Below are 15,012 nucleotides of genomic sequence, written 5' to 3'. Positions count from 1 at the left end.
TGCATAGCTCATCAAGTCATGCTGTGGCGGTGTCCCACATACAAAATAGAGGAAGACTGGCACAGACATTATCTCAGGACCAATCTTCCTCACCAAAAAAAAAAAAAAGTGGGGGAGATAATTCACATAATCACAGCTTATCTTGAACACATCACAGAATCGAATGCAAAGATCAACCAACTAATAGGAAAAATAAGAAAAGGCAGATGTTCCAAGGCGAGATGTGAAGCAAGCACTTGCTCACCTGGAGCAGACACTGGATGCCACACAAGCTAGCATGAAAAACTCAGCTAAAAGTTTTAACAAACTGCCAGATCAGCAGTTGCCTGGGGCTGACGGTGGGCCGAGGGGTTGACTACAAAAGAAGGGGATGGTGAGGAAGTGACGTCAGCAACATGGCAGAGTGAGCTTTCCTGGCAATCCCTCCCCTCCACGACACAACAAAAAAGACATTCACACTCCAGCAGAGGACATCCAAACACAACACAAAAAACGTCTGAGAGACCCATGCAGCCACATGACAGAGGGCAGAGAGGCTGGAGTCCCCCTCGGAGGAGGTGGAATGGGGTAGGAGAAAACTTTGGTCCCTCCCCAAAAGACTGTGAGCTGGGACCCCGGGCAGCCACCGAGAGGGAAGGAAGGTGGGAGGGGATGTTTGTTCACAGGAATGTCAAAGATCCCTGAGGGCCCTCGCAGCATAGAGGGAAGCCCTCTACCAGGGAGAAAGCTATCATGGGGGGTGACCTCAGCAAGCCAACACCCCAGGAGAGCAGATAGTGAGAGCAGAGCAAGAAAACCCTGAGAGCACACAAGAGAAAGCGTACCTCCACCCACCCTGCCCAGCACTGGCTCCAGTGCCTGGGATCCCAGCAGAATGCAGAGGACTCAGAATATTTGCTCTAGACCCCCACACAGTGGCAATAGGCGGTAACTGCAACCAAATACCATCACAATGCACAAAAACAGAGCCACCCCCTCTAGCAATATCAAAAATTATATTAAATCTCCAGACCAGAGAGAAAATGACAAGTATACAGAAATCAGTCCTGAGGACACAGAAATATGTAATCTAAATGACAGTGAATTCAAAACAGCTATCATCAGAAAACTCAATGAGTTAAAAGAGAACGTAGAGAAACAATTCAACAAGTTCAGGAGCTACTTCACAAAAGAGATTGAAACCATAAATAAAAATCAATCAGAAATACTGGAGATAAAAGACACAGTGGAAGAGATAAAACAGAATATGGATTCCCTGAACACTCAAGCGGACATCATAGAGGAGCATATCGGCATAATCGAAGACAGACATGTTGAAATACTCCAGACAGAGGAGGAAAGAGAACTAAGACTAAAAAGAAATGAAGAAAGTCTCCAAGAAATATCCAATTCAATTAGGAAACGCACCTTAAGAATTATAGGTATTCCAGAAGGAAAAGAGGAGAATGGAGCAGAAAGTCTGTTCACAGAAATAATAGTGGAGAACTTCCCAAACCTAGGGAAAGAGATGGAAATCGACATGGAAGAGGCTACCAGATCTCCTAAATATGTTGATGTAAAAAGACCTACTGCAAAGCATACAGTAGTGAAACTGGCAAAAGTAAATGACAAAGAAAAAGTACTAAGGGCAGCAAGGAAGAAGAAAATAACCTACAAAGGAACCCCTATCAGGCTTTCATGGGATTCCTCTGCAGAAACCAAGACTGGAATGACATACTAAAATCTTTGAAGGATAAAAACTTTCAGCCAAAAATACTCTATCCAGCAAAAATATCCTTCAGATATGATGGAGAAATAAAAACTTTCTCAGATAAACAAAAGTTAAGGGAGTTTGTATCCACAAGACCCCCCTACAATAAATCCTCACGAAGGCCCCCATACCTGGAAAAAAAAAAGGGAGAAAGGGGTTAGAAAGCACGGAGTAAGGAGATAAATAAGTAGACAAAATCAGAAAATTGTAGCTATACATCAGAACATGTTAGCAAATACTCAAGTACAGCATCAAAGACAAAGGGAAGGAAAACACCACAAACAAAGATAATCTTGTCATTTTAACCACAAACTCAGAACACAAGATGGAATAAGATGTGAGAAAAACAACTTAGGAGGGGAAGAGAAAAGGAATCAGTTTAGACTAAGGAAATAAGAGGCCATCAGAAAACAGACTATCTTCTCTATGAGATTCTGAATATAAACCTCATGGTAACCACTAAACAAAAAAGGAGAACAGAGACACAAATAATAAATAAGGAGAAAACAAACACAACATAAAAAACTACATAACTCAATGGGTAGACCAAACTACACAGAACGAAAAACAAAGGAAATGCAGTAGAACAAGGAAGAGAGTGATAAAATGGCAGCATTAAGCCCCTCACAAATTGATAATCACCCTAAATGTAAATGGATTGAATTCTCCAATAAAAAGACACAGAGTGGCGAGATGGATTAAAGAACAAGATCCAACAATATGCTGCCTCCAGGAAACACCTCTCAGCTCCAAAGACAAACACAGCCTCAGAGTGAAAGGGTGGAAGACCAAACTCCAAGCTAATGGCAAACAAAACAAAGCAGGTGTCACAATACTTAGACAAAGTGGACTTTAAGACAAGACACGTAAAGAGAGACAAAGAGGGGCAGTACACAGGATTAAAGGGACATGCCATCAGGAAGAAATAACACATACATATCTGTACACCCAACACAGGAGCCCCAAAGTACATAAAGCAACTATTAACAAACCTAAAATAAGATATTAATAATAACACAATAATAGTAGGGGACCTCAACACTCCACTCACATCAATGGATAGATCATCCAGACAGAAAGTCAACGAGGAAACAGTAGGATTAAGTGAAAAGCTTGACCAGATGGACTTAATAGGTATATATCGAACACTCCATCCAAAAACAGCAGAATACATATTCCTCTCAAGTGCACACGGAACATTCTCAAGGACAGATCATATGTTGCGAAACGAGGCAAGCCTCAATAAATTTAAGAATACTGAAATAATAACAAGCATCTTTTCCAATCACAATGCTATGAAGGCTAGAAATTAGTTAGAAGAAGAAAGCTGAGAAAGGGACAAAGGTGTGGAGACTAAACAACATGCTAGTGAACCACCAATGGATAATTGAAGAAATGAAAGGAGAAATCAAAAAATATCTGGAGACAAATTAAAATGAATACATACCATACCAACTCATATGGGATGCAGCAAAAGCCGTATTAAGAGAGAAATTCGGGGTCAGCCCTGTGGCCAAGAGGTTAAGTTCACGTGCTCCGCTTCAGTGGCCCAGGGTTTCGCCAGTTCGGATGCCAGGTGCAGATGTGGCACCACTCATCAGGCCACACCATAGCAGCGTCCCATATAGCACCACCAGAGGCACTCACAACTAAAATATACAACTATGTACTGGGGGCTTTGGGGAGAAGAAAAGAAAAAGAATAAGATTGGCAACAGTTGTTACCTCAAGTGCCAATCCTTAAAAAAAAAAAGAGGGGAATTCATTGCAATACAGGCTCACTTTAACAAACAAGAAAAATCCCAAATAAGCAATCTCAAACTATACCTGACTAAATTAGAAAAAGAAGAACAAAGCCCAAAGTCAACAGAAGGAGAGAAATAATAAAAATCAGAGCAGAAATAAATGCTATTGAAACAAAAAAGGCAGTAGAAAGGATCAATGAAACAAAGAGCTGGTTCTCTGAGAAAATAAACAAAATTAACAAACCCGTAGCCACACTTACAAAGAAAAGAAGAGAGAAAGCTCAGATAAATAAAATTAGAGGGTCCGGCCCCATGGCCGAGTGGTTAAGTTCACATGCTCAGCTGAGGTGGCACAAGGTTTCACTGGTTCGGATCCTGGGCACGGACATGGTACTGCTCGTCAGGCCATGCTGAGGCAGTGTCCCACATGCCACAACTAGAGGGACCTGCAACTAAGATATACAACTATGTACCGGGGGATTTGGGGAGATAAAAAAAAATTAGAAATGAAAGAGGAGAAACAACAATGGATACCAGAGAAAGACAACGGATTCTAAGAGAATACTATGAAACACTATATGTCAACAAAATGGACAATGTACAGGAAATGGATAAATTCTTAGACTCTTACAACCTCCCAAAGCTGAATCAAGAAGAGATAGACAATCTGAAAAAACCAATCACAAGTAAAGAGCCTGAAACAGTAATGAAAAGCATTCTAAAAAATAAAAGCCCAGAACCAGATGGCTTCCCTGGAGAATTCTACCAAACTTTCAGAGAGGATTTAATATCTATCCTTCTCAAGATACTCCAGAAACTTTGGGAAGATGGAACACTTCGTAACACATTCTATGAGGTCAACATCATTCTGATACCAAAGCCTGATGAGGATAACACAAAAAACCACAGGCCGCTACCGCTGATGAACATAGATGGAAAAATCCTCAACAAAATACTGGCAACTTGAATTTGGCAATACATCAAAACAATCATATATCATGATCAAGTGGGATTTATACTAGGGACACAGGGATGGTTCAACATCCGCAAATCAATCAGTGATACACCACATCAACAAAATGAGGAATAAAAACCACATGATCATCTCAATAGATGCAGACAAAGCATTTGACAAGATCCAACAACGATTTATGAGAAAAACTCTTAACAAAATGGGGATAGAAGGAAGTTACCTCAACATAATAAAGGCCATATAGGACAAACCCACAGCCAACATCATACTCAATGGGCAAAAACTGAGCGCCATCCCCCTGAGAACAGGAACGAGACAAGGGTGCCCACTATCACCACTCTTATTCAACATAGTACTGGAAGTTTTGACCACAGCAATTAGGCAAGAGAAAGGAATAAAAGGAATCCAAATAGGGAGTGAAGAAGTGAAACTCACGCTGTTTGCAGATGACACAATCTTGTTTACAGAAAACCCTAAAGAATCCATCAGAAAACTATCAGAAATAATTAACAACTACAGTAAAGTTGCAGGGTACAAAATCAACTTACAAAAGTCAGTTGCATTTCTATACTCTAATAACGAACTTACAGAAAGAGAACTCAAGAATACAATTCCATTTGCAATCACAACAAAAAGAATAAAATATATAGGAATAAATTTAACCAAGGAGGTGAAGGACTTATACAATGAGAACTATAAGACCTTACTGAAAGAAACAGATGATGACACAAAGAGATGGAAAGAGATTCCATGCACATGGATTGGAAGAATAAACATAAAATGGCCATACTACTCAAAGCAATCTACAGATTCAATGCAATCCCAATCAGAACCCCAACAACATTCTTCACAGAAATAGAACAAAGTATCCTAAAATTCATATGGAGCAACCAAAAACCCCAAATTGCTAAAGCAATCCTGAGAAAAAAGAACAAAGCTAGAGGCATCATAATCCCTGACTTCAAAACGTACTACAAATCCATAGTGATCAAAACAGCATGGCACTGGTACAAAAACAGGCACACAGATCAATGGAACAGAAGTGAAAGCCCAGAAATAAAACCGCACATCTATGGACAGCTAATCTTCGACAAAGGAGCTGAGAACATACAATGGAGAAAAGACAGTCTCTTCAATAAATGGTGTTGGGAAAACTGGACAGCCACCTGCAAAAGAATGAAAGTAGATCATTATCTCACATCATACACAAAAATAAACTCAAAATAGATCAAAGACCTGAAGATAAGTCCTGAAACCCTAAAACTCCTGGAAGATAATATAGGTAGAATACTCTTTGACATGGAACTTAAAAGGATCTTTTCAAATACCATGTCTTCTCAGCTTTTCGTTTCACAAGGGAAATAAAAGAAAAAATAAACAAGTGGGACTTCATTAGACTAAAGAGCTTCTGGAAGGCAAAAGAAACTAGGATCAAAACAAAGAGACAACCCATCAACTGGGAGAAAATATTTGCAAATCATATATCCGACAAGGAGTTAATCTCCATAATATATAAAGAACTCACACAACTCAACAACAAAAAAACAAACAGCTCGATCAAAACATGGGCAGAGGATGTGAGCAGACATTTTTCCAAACAAGATACACAGATGGCCAATAAGCACATGAAAAGATGTTCAACATCACTAATCCTCAGGGAAATGCAAATCAAAACTACACTAAGATACCACCTTACATCTGTTAAAATGGCTATAATCACTCAGACTAAAAATAACAAATGTTGGAGAGGATGTGGAGAAAAGGGAACTCTCATACACTGCTGGTGGGAATGCAAACTGGTGCAGCCACTACAGAAAACAGCAGGGAGATTCCTCAAAAAACTAAAAATAGGACTACCATATGACCCAACTATCCCACTACTGGGTATCTACCCAAACAACTTGAAATCAACAATCAAAAGTAACATATGTAGCCCTACGTTCATTGCAGCACCATTCACAATAGCCAAGACATGGAAACAATCCAAGTGCCCGTCAACTGATGATTGGATAAAGAAGATGTGGTGTACATATACAATGGAATACTACTCAGCCACAAAAAAAGACAAAATCATCCCATTTGCAACAATGTGGATGGACCTGGAGGGAATTATGCCAAGCGAAAAAGCCAGACTGAGAAAGACAAACACCAGATGATGTCACTCATATGTGGAATATGAACAAACACATGGACAAAGAAAACATTTTGGTGGTTACCAGGGGAAGGGGGTGGGGGATGGGCACAGGGGGTGAAGGGGAGCACTTATGCGGTGACAGTCAAGGAATAATGTACAAACAAAATTTCACAATGATGTAAACTATTATGAACTCAATAAAAAATTTAAAAAAAAAGAAAGAGGTGATGAGGACGATGGGGGGAGTATTGGGGGAAGTAATGGAACTGTTCTTAATCCGAGTGGTTACATGACTATACGCATTTGTCAAAACTCATAGAACTGTAAAAAGGTGAGAAAAAAAACCGTAATGGGTGAGTTTACTGTATGTAAATTTAAAATAAGAATCCTTGTTTCAGAAGGCAGAAGATCTGTTTGACAGCTAACCCAAGGTCTCTGCTATACTGCCTACTCCTCATAGAACAGAGTCTTGGTATGTGAGATGCATAAGCCCCGAGATGTCTGCAAAGCAGCACTTTAATAAAACACCACCATAGTATGTAATCTTTCCAGTAAAGTTCATCAGCGTGTAAGTGAAAAACGTAAGTGCCACTTTCCAAGTCTTGGTGAGAGTTCCTATGTGAGCTACTCCAAGCAGGGAAACACAAAGGTAAGCTGAGCCTGTATGCTGGGCAACAGGCCGGTTCACCCACTGGCCAACTGCCTCCCCGCTACACACCAGCCAGCAACTCAGGCAGTTCAAATTCACAACCCAGCAGAACGACAAATCACATATGTCACAGACCTTTGGGGTCACCTGCAAATAGCAGAAAATCTAATCATCAAATTTGCAGACTTCTGTTAAAAAAAAAAAGACCTTAAAACACTTGTAAACGGTAGAGCAAAGCAAGCCTCCTCTCGCTGCAGGCGCTATGATGGAAGCACATAATGCCGTGCTGGGGTTGATTAAAGCGCTGGCTAAATGAGGGCCGCTGTAGAGACCCTCTGAGTCTCAACACCTACCCCAGAAGTATCATCAACTTTTAAGGGATTATGAAGAAACTGTCTACACAGGATCTATTTCATTAGGATTGCAGTAGAGGAAGGATAATGCCATGATAAAATTTCCTTTCTCTTTAATAGCAGAGCCTTGCCCTAAGGGTGACATAGGACACAGCAGAGATGAAAGAGCAATGTAAAAAATAAGCCATAGCAATATACTGAACTATTTCACTGACTTCAGAACAAAGAGACTTAACACTCACTAGTACAGACCACCCCCTACTACGCTAGGCTATCAGTTATCATTTGACCATTTGGCTTTATCCTCGACAGTAGTTTTGCCATAGAATTCTATCATAACTCTATCTATAATCTTTGGGAGAAATTTACTAAAGAGACAATTGAGGTTTTTGGAATTCTTTAACTGTTGTACCAAAACAACAGCAAGGGCTTAGCTTAAGCTCAACTTAGGGCCTTTACTCAAGCTAGACATTAGTAAAACGATGACGATTCCAAATAACAAGGAGCTAAACTTACAGTTGTGTTTTGACTTCTGTTGGGGTACAGAACTGAAGAGAACATGCACCTCACCCTGGTTCCTAAGATCAATCGTTCTTACGGATGGTTACCAGAGTCGCCTGCGGTGATGGTCCACAATACAACCCTGGTACCTATCCCTGCGCTACTGAGTCAGATTTCCAGGGTAAGAATCACACAAGATTTGAAAACGTTCCTGACAGATTTATGCACACACACCCCTGACTGGAGTCACCGCTCTAGAACACCCTTCCAACAGTCACTACGTTTGAAAAGAATTACTCACTTGTTACGATTCCGGCCAGAGCAAAAACAAACTGGTTTTCGTCAGAATCAAGCTCCTTGACATCCCCGTCCAGTGACTTCACAAAACTCTCCATTGTTTGACCAGTGATGCTGAAAAACTTCAAAGCTTTATCCTGAAAGTTTGGAAAGGAAAATACCAGACTCTTTCACAGATACCAGCATGAAAACGTTTTAAAAGTGCACAACACAGAAGACACACTCTGGTTTTAACTACAGTAACAATATTTTCAAGTCTATTCTTTCATTAAAAGATTCAATCAAAAAGATCAGAAAAAAGAAGTTTGAGGTATGCAGAAGACTGAAGACTGATGATGGAAAGAGTAAAATAAATAAATATATATATATATAGGAAACAGCTCAGATTTACACAATGATGGAAGTACTGGGATGAACTCATCCAAAAATATACTAGAAATATACTAGGAAAATATGTTCTCTGTTCTAGGCATGAAACCAGAGGTTTTCAAACCTTTGACAGAACTGCTTTTCAAATAAGATCTGAACTGAAATCTCAACATGTAGAAGAGATAAAGACAGTGAACAGGCTCATCTGGCAGTTTAAATCTTCATTATGTGGCAAACAGTACTTCTGAGTTTGCAGAACCTTTGAAGCCCTTCCTTGGGGGTGCTAGGATTCTAAGGAGTAATTTTAAAACCAATGCATTTACAAATGGCACAAGGGAACTTCGTGGGGTGATATAAATGTTCTAAGACTGGATTGTGGTGACGATTACACAACTCTGGAAATTAGCTAAAAACCACTAAATTGTACACTTGCAAAAGGATGAATTTTCTGGTATATAAATTATACCTCAATAAGTTCAATAAATTTTAAAATGTATTTATCTCTCCACCTAAAGTCACACAGTTTTTATTTCTGTAAGTGATAAGTGATTTATTATTGGCCTCTCACAAAACATCCTCCTCTTGACTTCTACTCCCATTCACGACCACAGCATTCTCCCAGAGTCAACCCACCATCCTCCTCCTCAGCTCCTCTCGCTCTCAGCTGTTGAGTCTGCCCTGTCACGACACTTGCCTCAATCACCATGGCTCTCCTCCCTTCCCATCCCCCCTATCATATCAGGGGCCTGCTGAACTCACTCCAGCCTGAGCCACTGGGATGGCCTTCCAATGAGTCTTCCTGTCTAGTCTCCATACCCACAACCCCACCTTCTACCTATCCTCTCTGTCAGGTTCATCTCTGCACAATTGTTCTCTTGTCCTATCACTCTTTTACTCAAAAATCCTTCAGGAATCCATCATCAACCTGACATTTAAGGTCATCCAAAATCACATTCCATCCTACCTTTTATGCCTTATTTCCCCGACTTTCCCACTTGACCCTTCACACACTGTGTCAGCTGACCCACACGCTGTGCCTAAAACCAACCTGGGACTTCGCGCTCTCTGCCTTTGATTACACTGTTTCCCTCCTCTTGAGCCACCTTCCTCCTTTTCTGCCACTGCCACCCATACAAGTTAATCAAGGCTCATTTCAGATCTCTCTTCCTCGGTGAAATTCCATCATGTGCATGTGTGTGCACTATTAACGTACGTATGTTAAATAACATAACATTCAATAAATTAAATATTACATTACCCACGGAATTAACATAGGCAAAGCACTCTAAACTTTGTTAAATACATGTAAATGTCAAGTAATAAGACTGAAGTGGTATCATCTCCACAAACACCACACAGACTCCAGGAGAGAAGGGATCTTATTTCATTCACTTCACATACTCCCAGAGTACCGGGTTACAATGGACCCTACACAGTTGGTGTTCCAAAACCAGTGACGAATGAACAAAAGAAATGGACTTAGCCTGTAAGCACCCTCATAGCTGCACTGGACTCTCTCAGTCACATAGCGCTAATCAACAATACCCAGACAGCCCACTGGTCGTACTCACCCCTCCTAGAATGGCTTTGACGACCTCCTCGCTACTGGAGACACCCCACAAAAGAGTACAGGCTGCTGCTCCCATCTCCGTACAATACTCTGCCTGCTGCAGGAGCTGCTGCTTCGCTTCATTCAGCTGCTGTCGAAGAACCAGTTTCTCCTGAAATCAAAACAAAATAAAATCAGAAAAATGAATAGCATTCAACCTTGAAATATCTCTATTGTGTTTCCTCTTTCAAAGATATTTCTTAAAGAAATGCATGCAGAATTATAGAAAACAGTTGGTAAATGAAAACCAGTCCCTAGAAAGCCATAATCCATATTTTTTAAAAAACTTCAGAGGCAAAAATAACACTCTTAGAAAAGAACACACTACTGCATTAGAGTTTACAAATGCCACCAAAGACTTGAATTCGTCTTCTTTAAGTAAAATGAAAACATGAGGCATCTCAGGTCCCAAGTGGCTCTACCCAGGACCGGCACCAACTGGGACACCTGAACAGAGTACCAACCTGACAGTAGTCCACACAGAGCAACATCTCTAACAAAGGAGCTGCCCCCTCCACTGTAAAAACACCACATGACACAGCTAAGACCAGGTAGGAAAGATGGGAGCAGAGGCAGGAGAGCAGTATGAAGGCAGGGCCTCCCAGGCGTGCCCTGGCACAGCAAGCTAAGCGCCCGTGTCAGGAGAAGAGGGAGGCCAGGAAAGACTTCTCACCCGCCCCCCACCAGCGGCTTCTGAAGAAACGTAGCAGGCAAGTGTCAGCCAGGGCTCTTAACAAGTGAACTGTCCTCCCGATGTCCCCTCTGAGCACACAAGCACTCCTACAGGCACACCTTCAGGTGAGTCTTGGGTGATGTGGGGCTTCCTGCCCTCCCCAACCACCACCTCCAGTTTCACTATTCCTTACTACCTGACATTCCCTTAAAAGATGAGAGCATTTCCTCACTTCATGAAACTCAAAAATATAAACACCAAGCTAAATGCATTTATACCAAAGTCTAATTGGCTCAACAGTCCACAAAGTTGAGTATATTAGACGTTTTAGGCTTTTCTTTTAGAGAGGTGAGTGCAGGACAATTAGAGTAGAGGGGCTTTTTGCCTAGGGGAAGAAAGGGAGCAGTGGGCCACAAGTCAAAGTCTGTTCACTTCATAACTTGGCCTAAGGTGGCCAGTCACATCTACCTGGGGATGACGCATTTGAGATTTAAAGCTTCATACATGTTCACATATATTCACACAATTTACGAGAAAAAATGGTCACTGAGCCTACGACACATGCTAACACTGCTTTATGTGACTTATAAACTCTGGGTTTTTAACATCTGACTTCATCATAACAATAGTCTAGATTCCTAGATTCGATCTTCAGGCGTCTGTAGCTGAACCCACTCAAGTTGGGGTGACGTATGCAAAAGCTCTATCACAGCATGTCCTTTCAGAATTCCAGCTTTTCTCACAGTTGAAGCAGCCTGCATTCCAATTAGTCTGGTTACGTTGGTTCTTCTGCAAGATCACACAAGAACTGCTGAGAAGGACAGTGTTCACTAGGGTCACATTTGGTGGTTGTAAGCAGATATGCCCAACAAGGGCTGCACAGATAGTACAATAACACCAAGAGAAACTCAAAGAAAATAATTCCACTCAGAAAAACATCAAAATAAGAAAATACTTAAGAAAAAATTTAAGAAAGTAGTTCAAGACCTGTACAGTAAAAACTATAACACATTATGAGAAAAATTAAAAGAAGAGCTAAACAAATGGAAAGATATACCACGTTCACGGACTGGAAGACTCGATATTGGTAAGATGGTAATTCTCCCCAAACTGATATACAGATTGAACACAATCACTATCAAAATTTTAGCAGGCTTTTTTGTACAAATTCATAATCTGATTCTAAAGTTCACATGGAAATGCCAAAAAAATGTTTGAAAAAGAAATACAATGTGAGAGGACTGACATTACCTGATTTCAAAAACAGAGAGTTAGGTCAAGATGGCAGCATAGGTGGACTCTGAACTCACCTCCTCCAAGGGACACAAAAAATTTACAAGTACTCTTGGAACAATTACCCCTGAGAGAGAACTGAAAACTAGATAAAAAGAACCCCCCACAAGAAGGGACACTGTTGACAGAGGTGGAAAAGGCAGAAACTCCTTTCTGGGGAGAAAAAAAGCTACCTTCTAGCCCGCCAGGAGCAATCTTAAGGAACAAATCTTTCCCTGAAGGAAATACAACACTGGAAATAAAAACTTCACTAGAGGGACTCAAAAGCAGAGTAGATGATACAGAAGAATGGATCAGCGAGTTGGAAGAAAGACTAGAGGAAATCACCCAAGCTGAACAGACAGAAGAAAAAAGAATTAAAAAGAACGAGGACAGTCAAAGAGACTTCTGGGACAACATCGAGCGCACTAACACCCATATTATAGGTGTCCAAGAAGGAGAAGAGAAAGAGAAAGGGACAGAGAAATAAAGCTGAAAACTTTCCTAAGGAATGAAACAGACATCCAGGTATAGAAAACACAGAGAGCACCAAACAAGATAAACCCAAAGAGGCCTACACCAAAACACATCATAATTAAAATGTCAAGAATTAAAGATAAAGAGAGAATCCTAAAAGCCACAAGAGAAAGGCAACAAATGACATACAAAGGAAACCCCATAAGGCTACCAGCTGACTTCTCAGCAGAAACCTTACAGGCTAGAATGGAGCGGCATGATATATTTAAAGTGCTGAAAGGAAAAAACTTACAGCCAAGAATACTTTACCTAGCAAGGTTATCATTCAGGATGGAAAGAGAGATAAAGAGTTTCCCAGGCAAGCAAAAACTAAAGGAGTTTATCACCAAGAAACTAGCCTTACAAGAAATGCTAAAGGGAGTTATTTAAGTGGAAAAGAGAAGACCACAAATAGGAATAAGAAAACTATCAAAAAAAATACAATCACTGGTAAAGGTAAATATACAGTAAAGGTAGCAGATCAACCACCTATGAAGCTAATATGAAGGTCAAAAGACAAAAGTACTAAAATTACCTATTTCCATCATAAAAGGGTAACAGATACACACACACACAAAGAAGAGGTTAGAGGGGACGGCCCTATGCTGTAGTGGTTGAGTCCAGCGTGCTCCTCTTCGGCAGCCCAGGTTTGTGGGTTCAGATCCCGGGTGCAGACCTACACCACCTGGCAAGCCACGCTGTGGCAGCATCCCACACACAAAACGGAGGAAGAGTGGCATAGATGTTAGCTCAGGGCTAATCTCCCTCAAGCAGAAAAAAAAAGAGAGGAAGACTGGCAACAGATGTTAGCTTAAAACAAATCTTACTCACCAAAAAAAGAAAAAAAAGAGGTTAAATATGATATCAAAAACACAAAATGTAGGAGAAGCGGAGTAAAAGAGTAGAGCTTTTAGCAAGAGGTCAAACTAAAGAGACCAACTTAATACAGATCATGATATACGTAGGTTATTATATATGGACCTCACAGTAATCACAAACCAGAAACCTATAACAAATACACAAAAAATTAAGAGAAAGGAACCCAAACATAACACTAAAGAAAGCCATTAAACCACAAGGGAAGAGAGCAAGAGAAGAAGAAAGGAATAGGGGAAACTACTAAAACACCCAGAAAAAAAGTAACAAAATGGCAATAAGTACATACTTATCAACAGCTACTTTAAATGTCAATGGACTAAATGCTCCAATCAAAAGGCAGAGAATGGTTAATTGGATAAAAAAACAAGACCCATATATATATGCTGCATACAAGAGACACACTTCAGACCTAAAGTCACTCACAAACTGAAAGTGAAAGATGGAAAAAGATATTCCATGCAAATGGCAAAGAAAAGAAAGCAGGGGTAGCAATACTTATATCAGACAAAATAGACTTTAAAACAAAAACTGTAACAAGAGACAAAGACGGGCACTACATAATGACAAAGGGAACCATCCAACAAGAGGCTACAACCCTTGTAATTATCTACGCACCCAACATAGGAACTCCTAAATATAAAAAGCAATTATTAACAGACAAAAAAAGGAGAAACAGAAATACAATAAGAGTAGGGGAGTTTTACACTCCACTTACACCAATAGATAGATCATCCAAACAGAAGATCAATAAGGAAACACTGGCCTTAAATGACACCGATGGACTTAGCTGATATATACAGAACGTTCCATCCAAAAACCGCAGAATACACATTCTTTTCAAATGCACACTGAACATTCTCCAGGATAGATCACATGTTAGGCCACAAAACAATAAATTTAAGAAGATCGAAATAATACGAAGCATCTTTTTGGACCACAATGATATGAAACTAGAGATCAACTACAGCAAGAAAATCAGAAGAGCCACAAATACGTGGAGATTAAACAAAATTCTACTGAACAACGACTGGGTCAACGAAAAAATCAAAGGAGAAATCAAAAAATACCTGGGACAAATAAAAATGAAAATATGACATGCCAAAATCTATGGGATACAGCAAAAGCAGTTCTAAGAGGGAAGTTTACAACAATACAGGCCTACCTCAACAAACAAGAAAAATCTCAAATAATCTAACAGTGCACCTAAAGGAACTGGGAAAAGAAGAACAAATAAAGCCCAAAATCAGTAGAAGGAAGGAAATAATAAAAATCAGAGCAGAAATAAATGAAATA

At 40.2% G+C, this 15,012-nt stretch overlaps 1 protein-coding gene across 2 annotated transcripts in view; it reads right to left on the bottom strand.

Annotated features, from left to right (window-relative positions):
• The window catches only part of LOC124234232 (heat shock factor 2-binding protein), a 107,410-nt gene that overhangs the window by 71,593 nt on the left and 20,805 nt on the right, over positions 1-15,012 (bottom strand). For both annotated transcript variants that reach the window (XM_046651474.1, XM_046651475.1), the window contains exons 5-6: positions 10,342-10,491; positions 8,406-8,538 (exon numbers count right to left, since the gene is read on the bottom strand). In XM_046651474.1, the coding sequence (XP_046507430.1) occupies positions 8,406-8,538; positions 10,342-10,491 (283 nt within the window). The remainder of the gene's footprint in view (positions 1-8,405; positions 8,539-10,341; positions 10,492-15,012) is intronic.

The sequence above is a fragment of the Equus quagga genome, unplaced genomic scaffold (genome assembly GCF_021613505.1).
Source record: "Equus quagga isolate Etosha38 unplaced genomic scaffold, UCLA_HA_Equagga_1.0 73442_RagTag, whole genome shotgun sequence".
Taxonomy (NCBI): domain Eukaryota; kingdom Metazoa; phylum Chordata; class Mammalia; order Perissodactyla; family Equidae; genus Equus; species Equus quagga.
The sequence above is the reverse complement of the archived record's forward strand: the minus strand, read 5'-3'. Positions and strand labels throughout refer to the sequence as shown.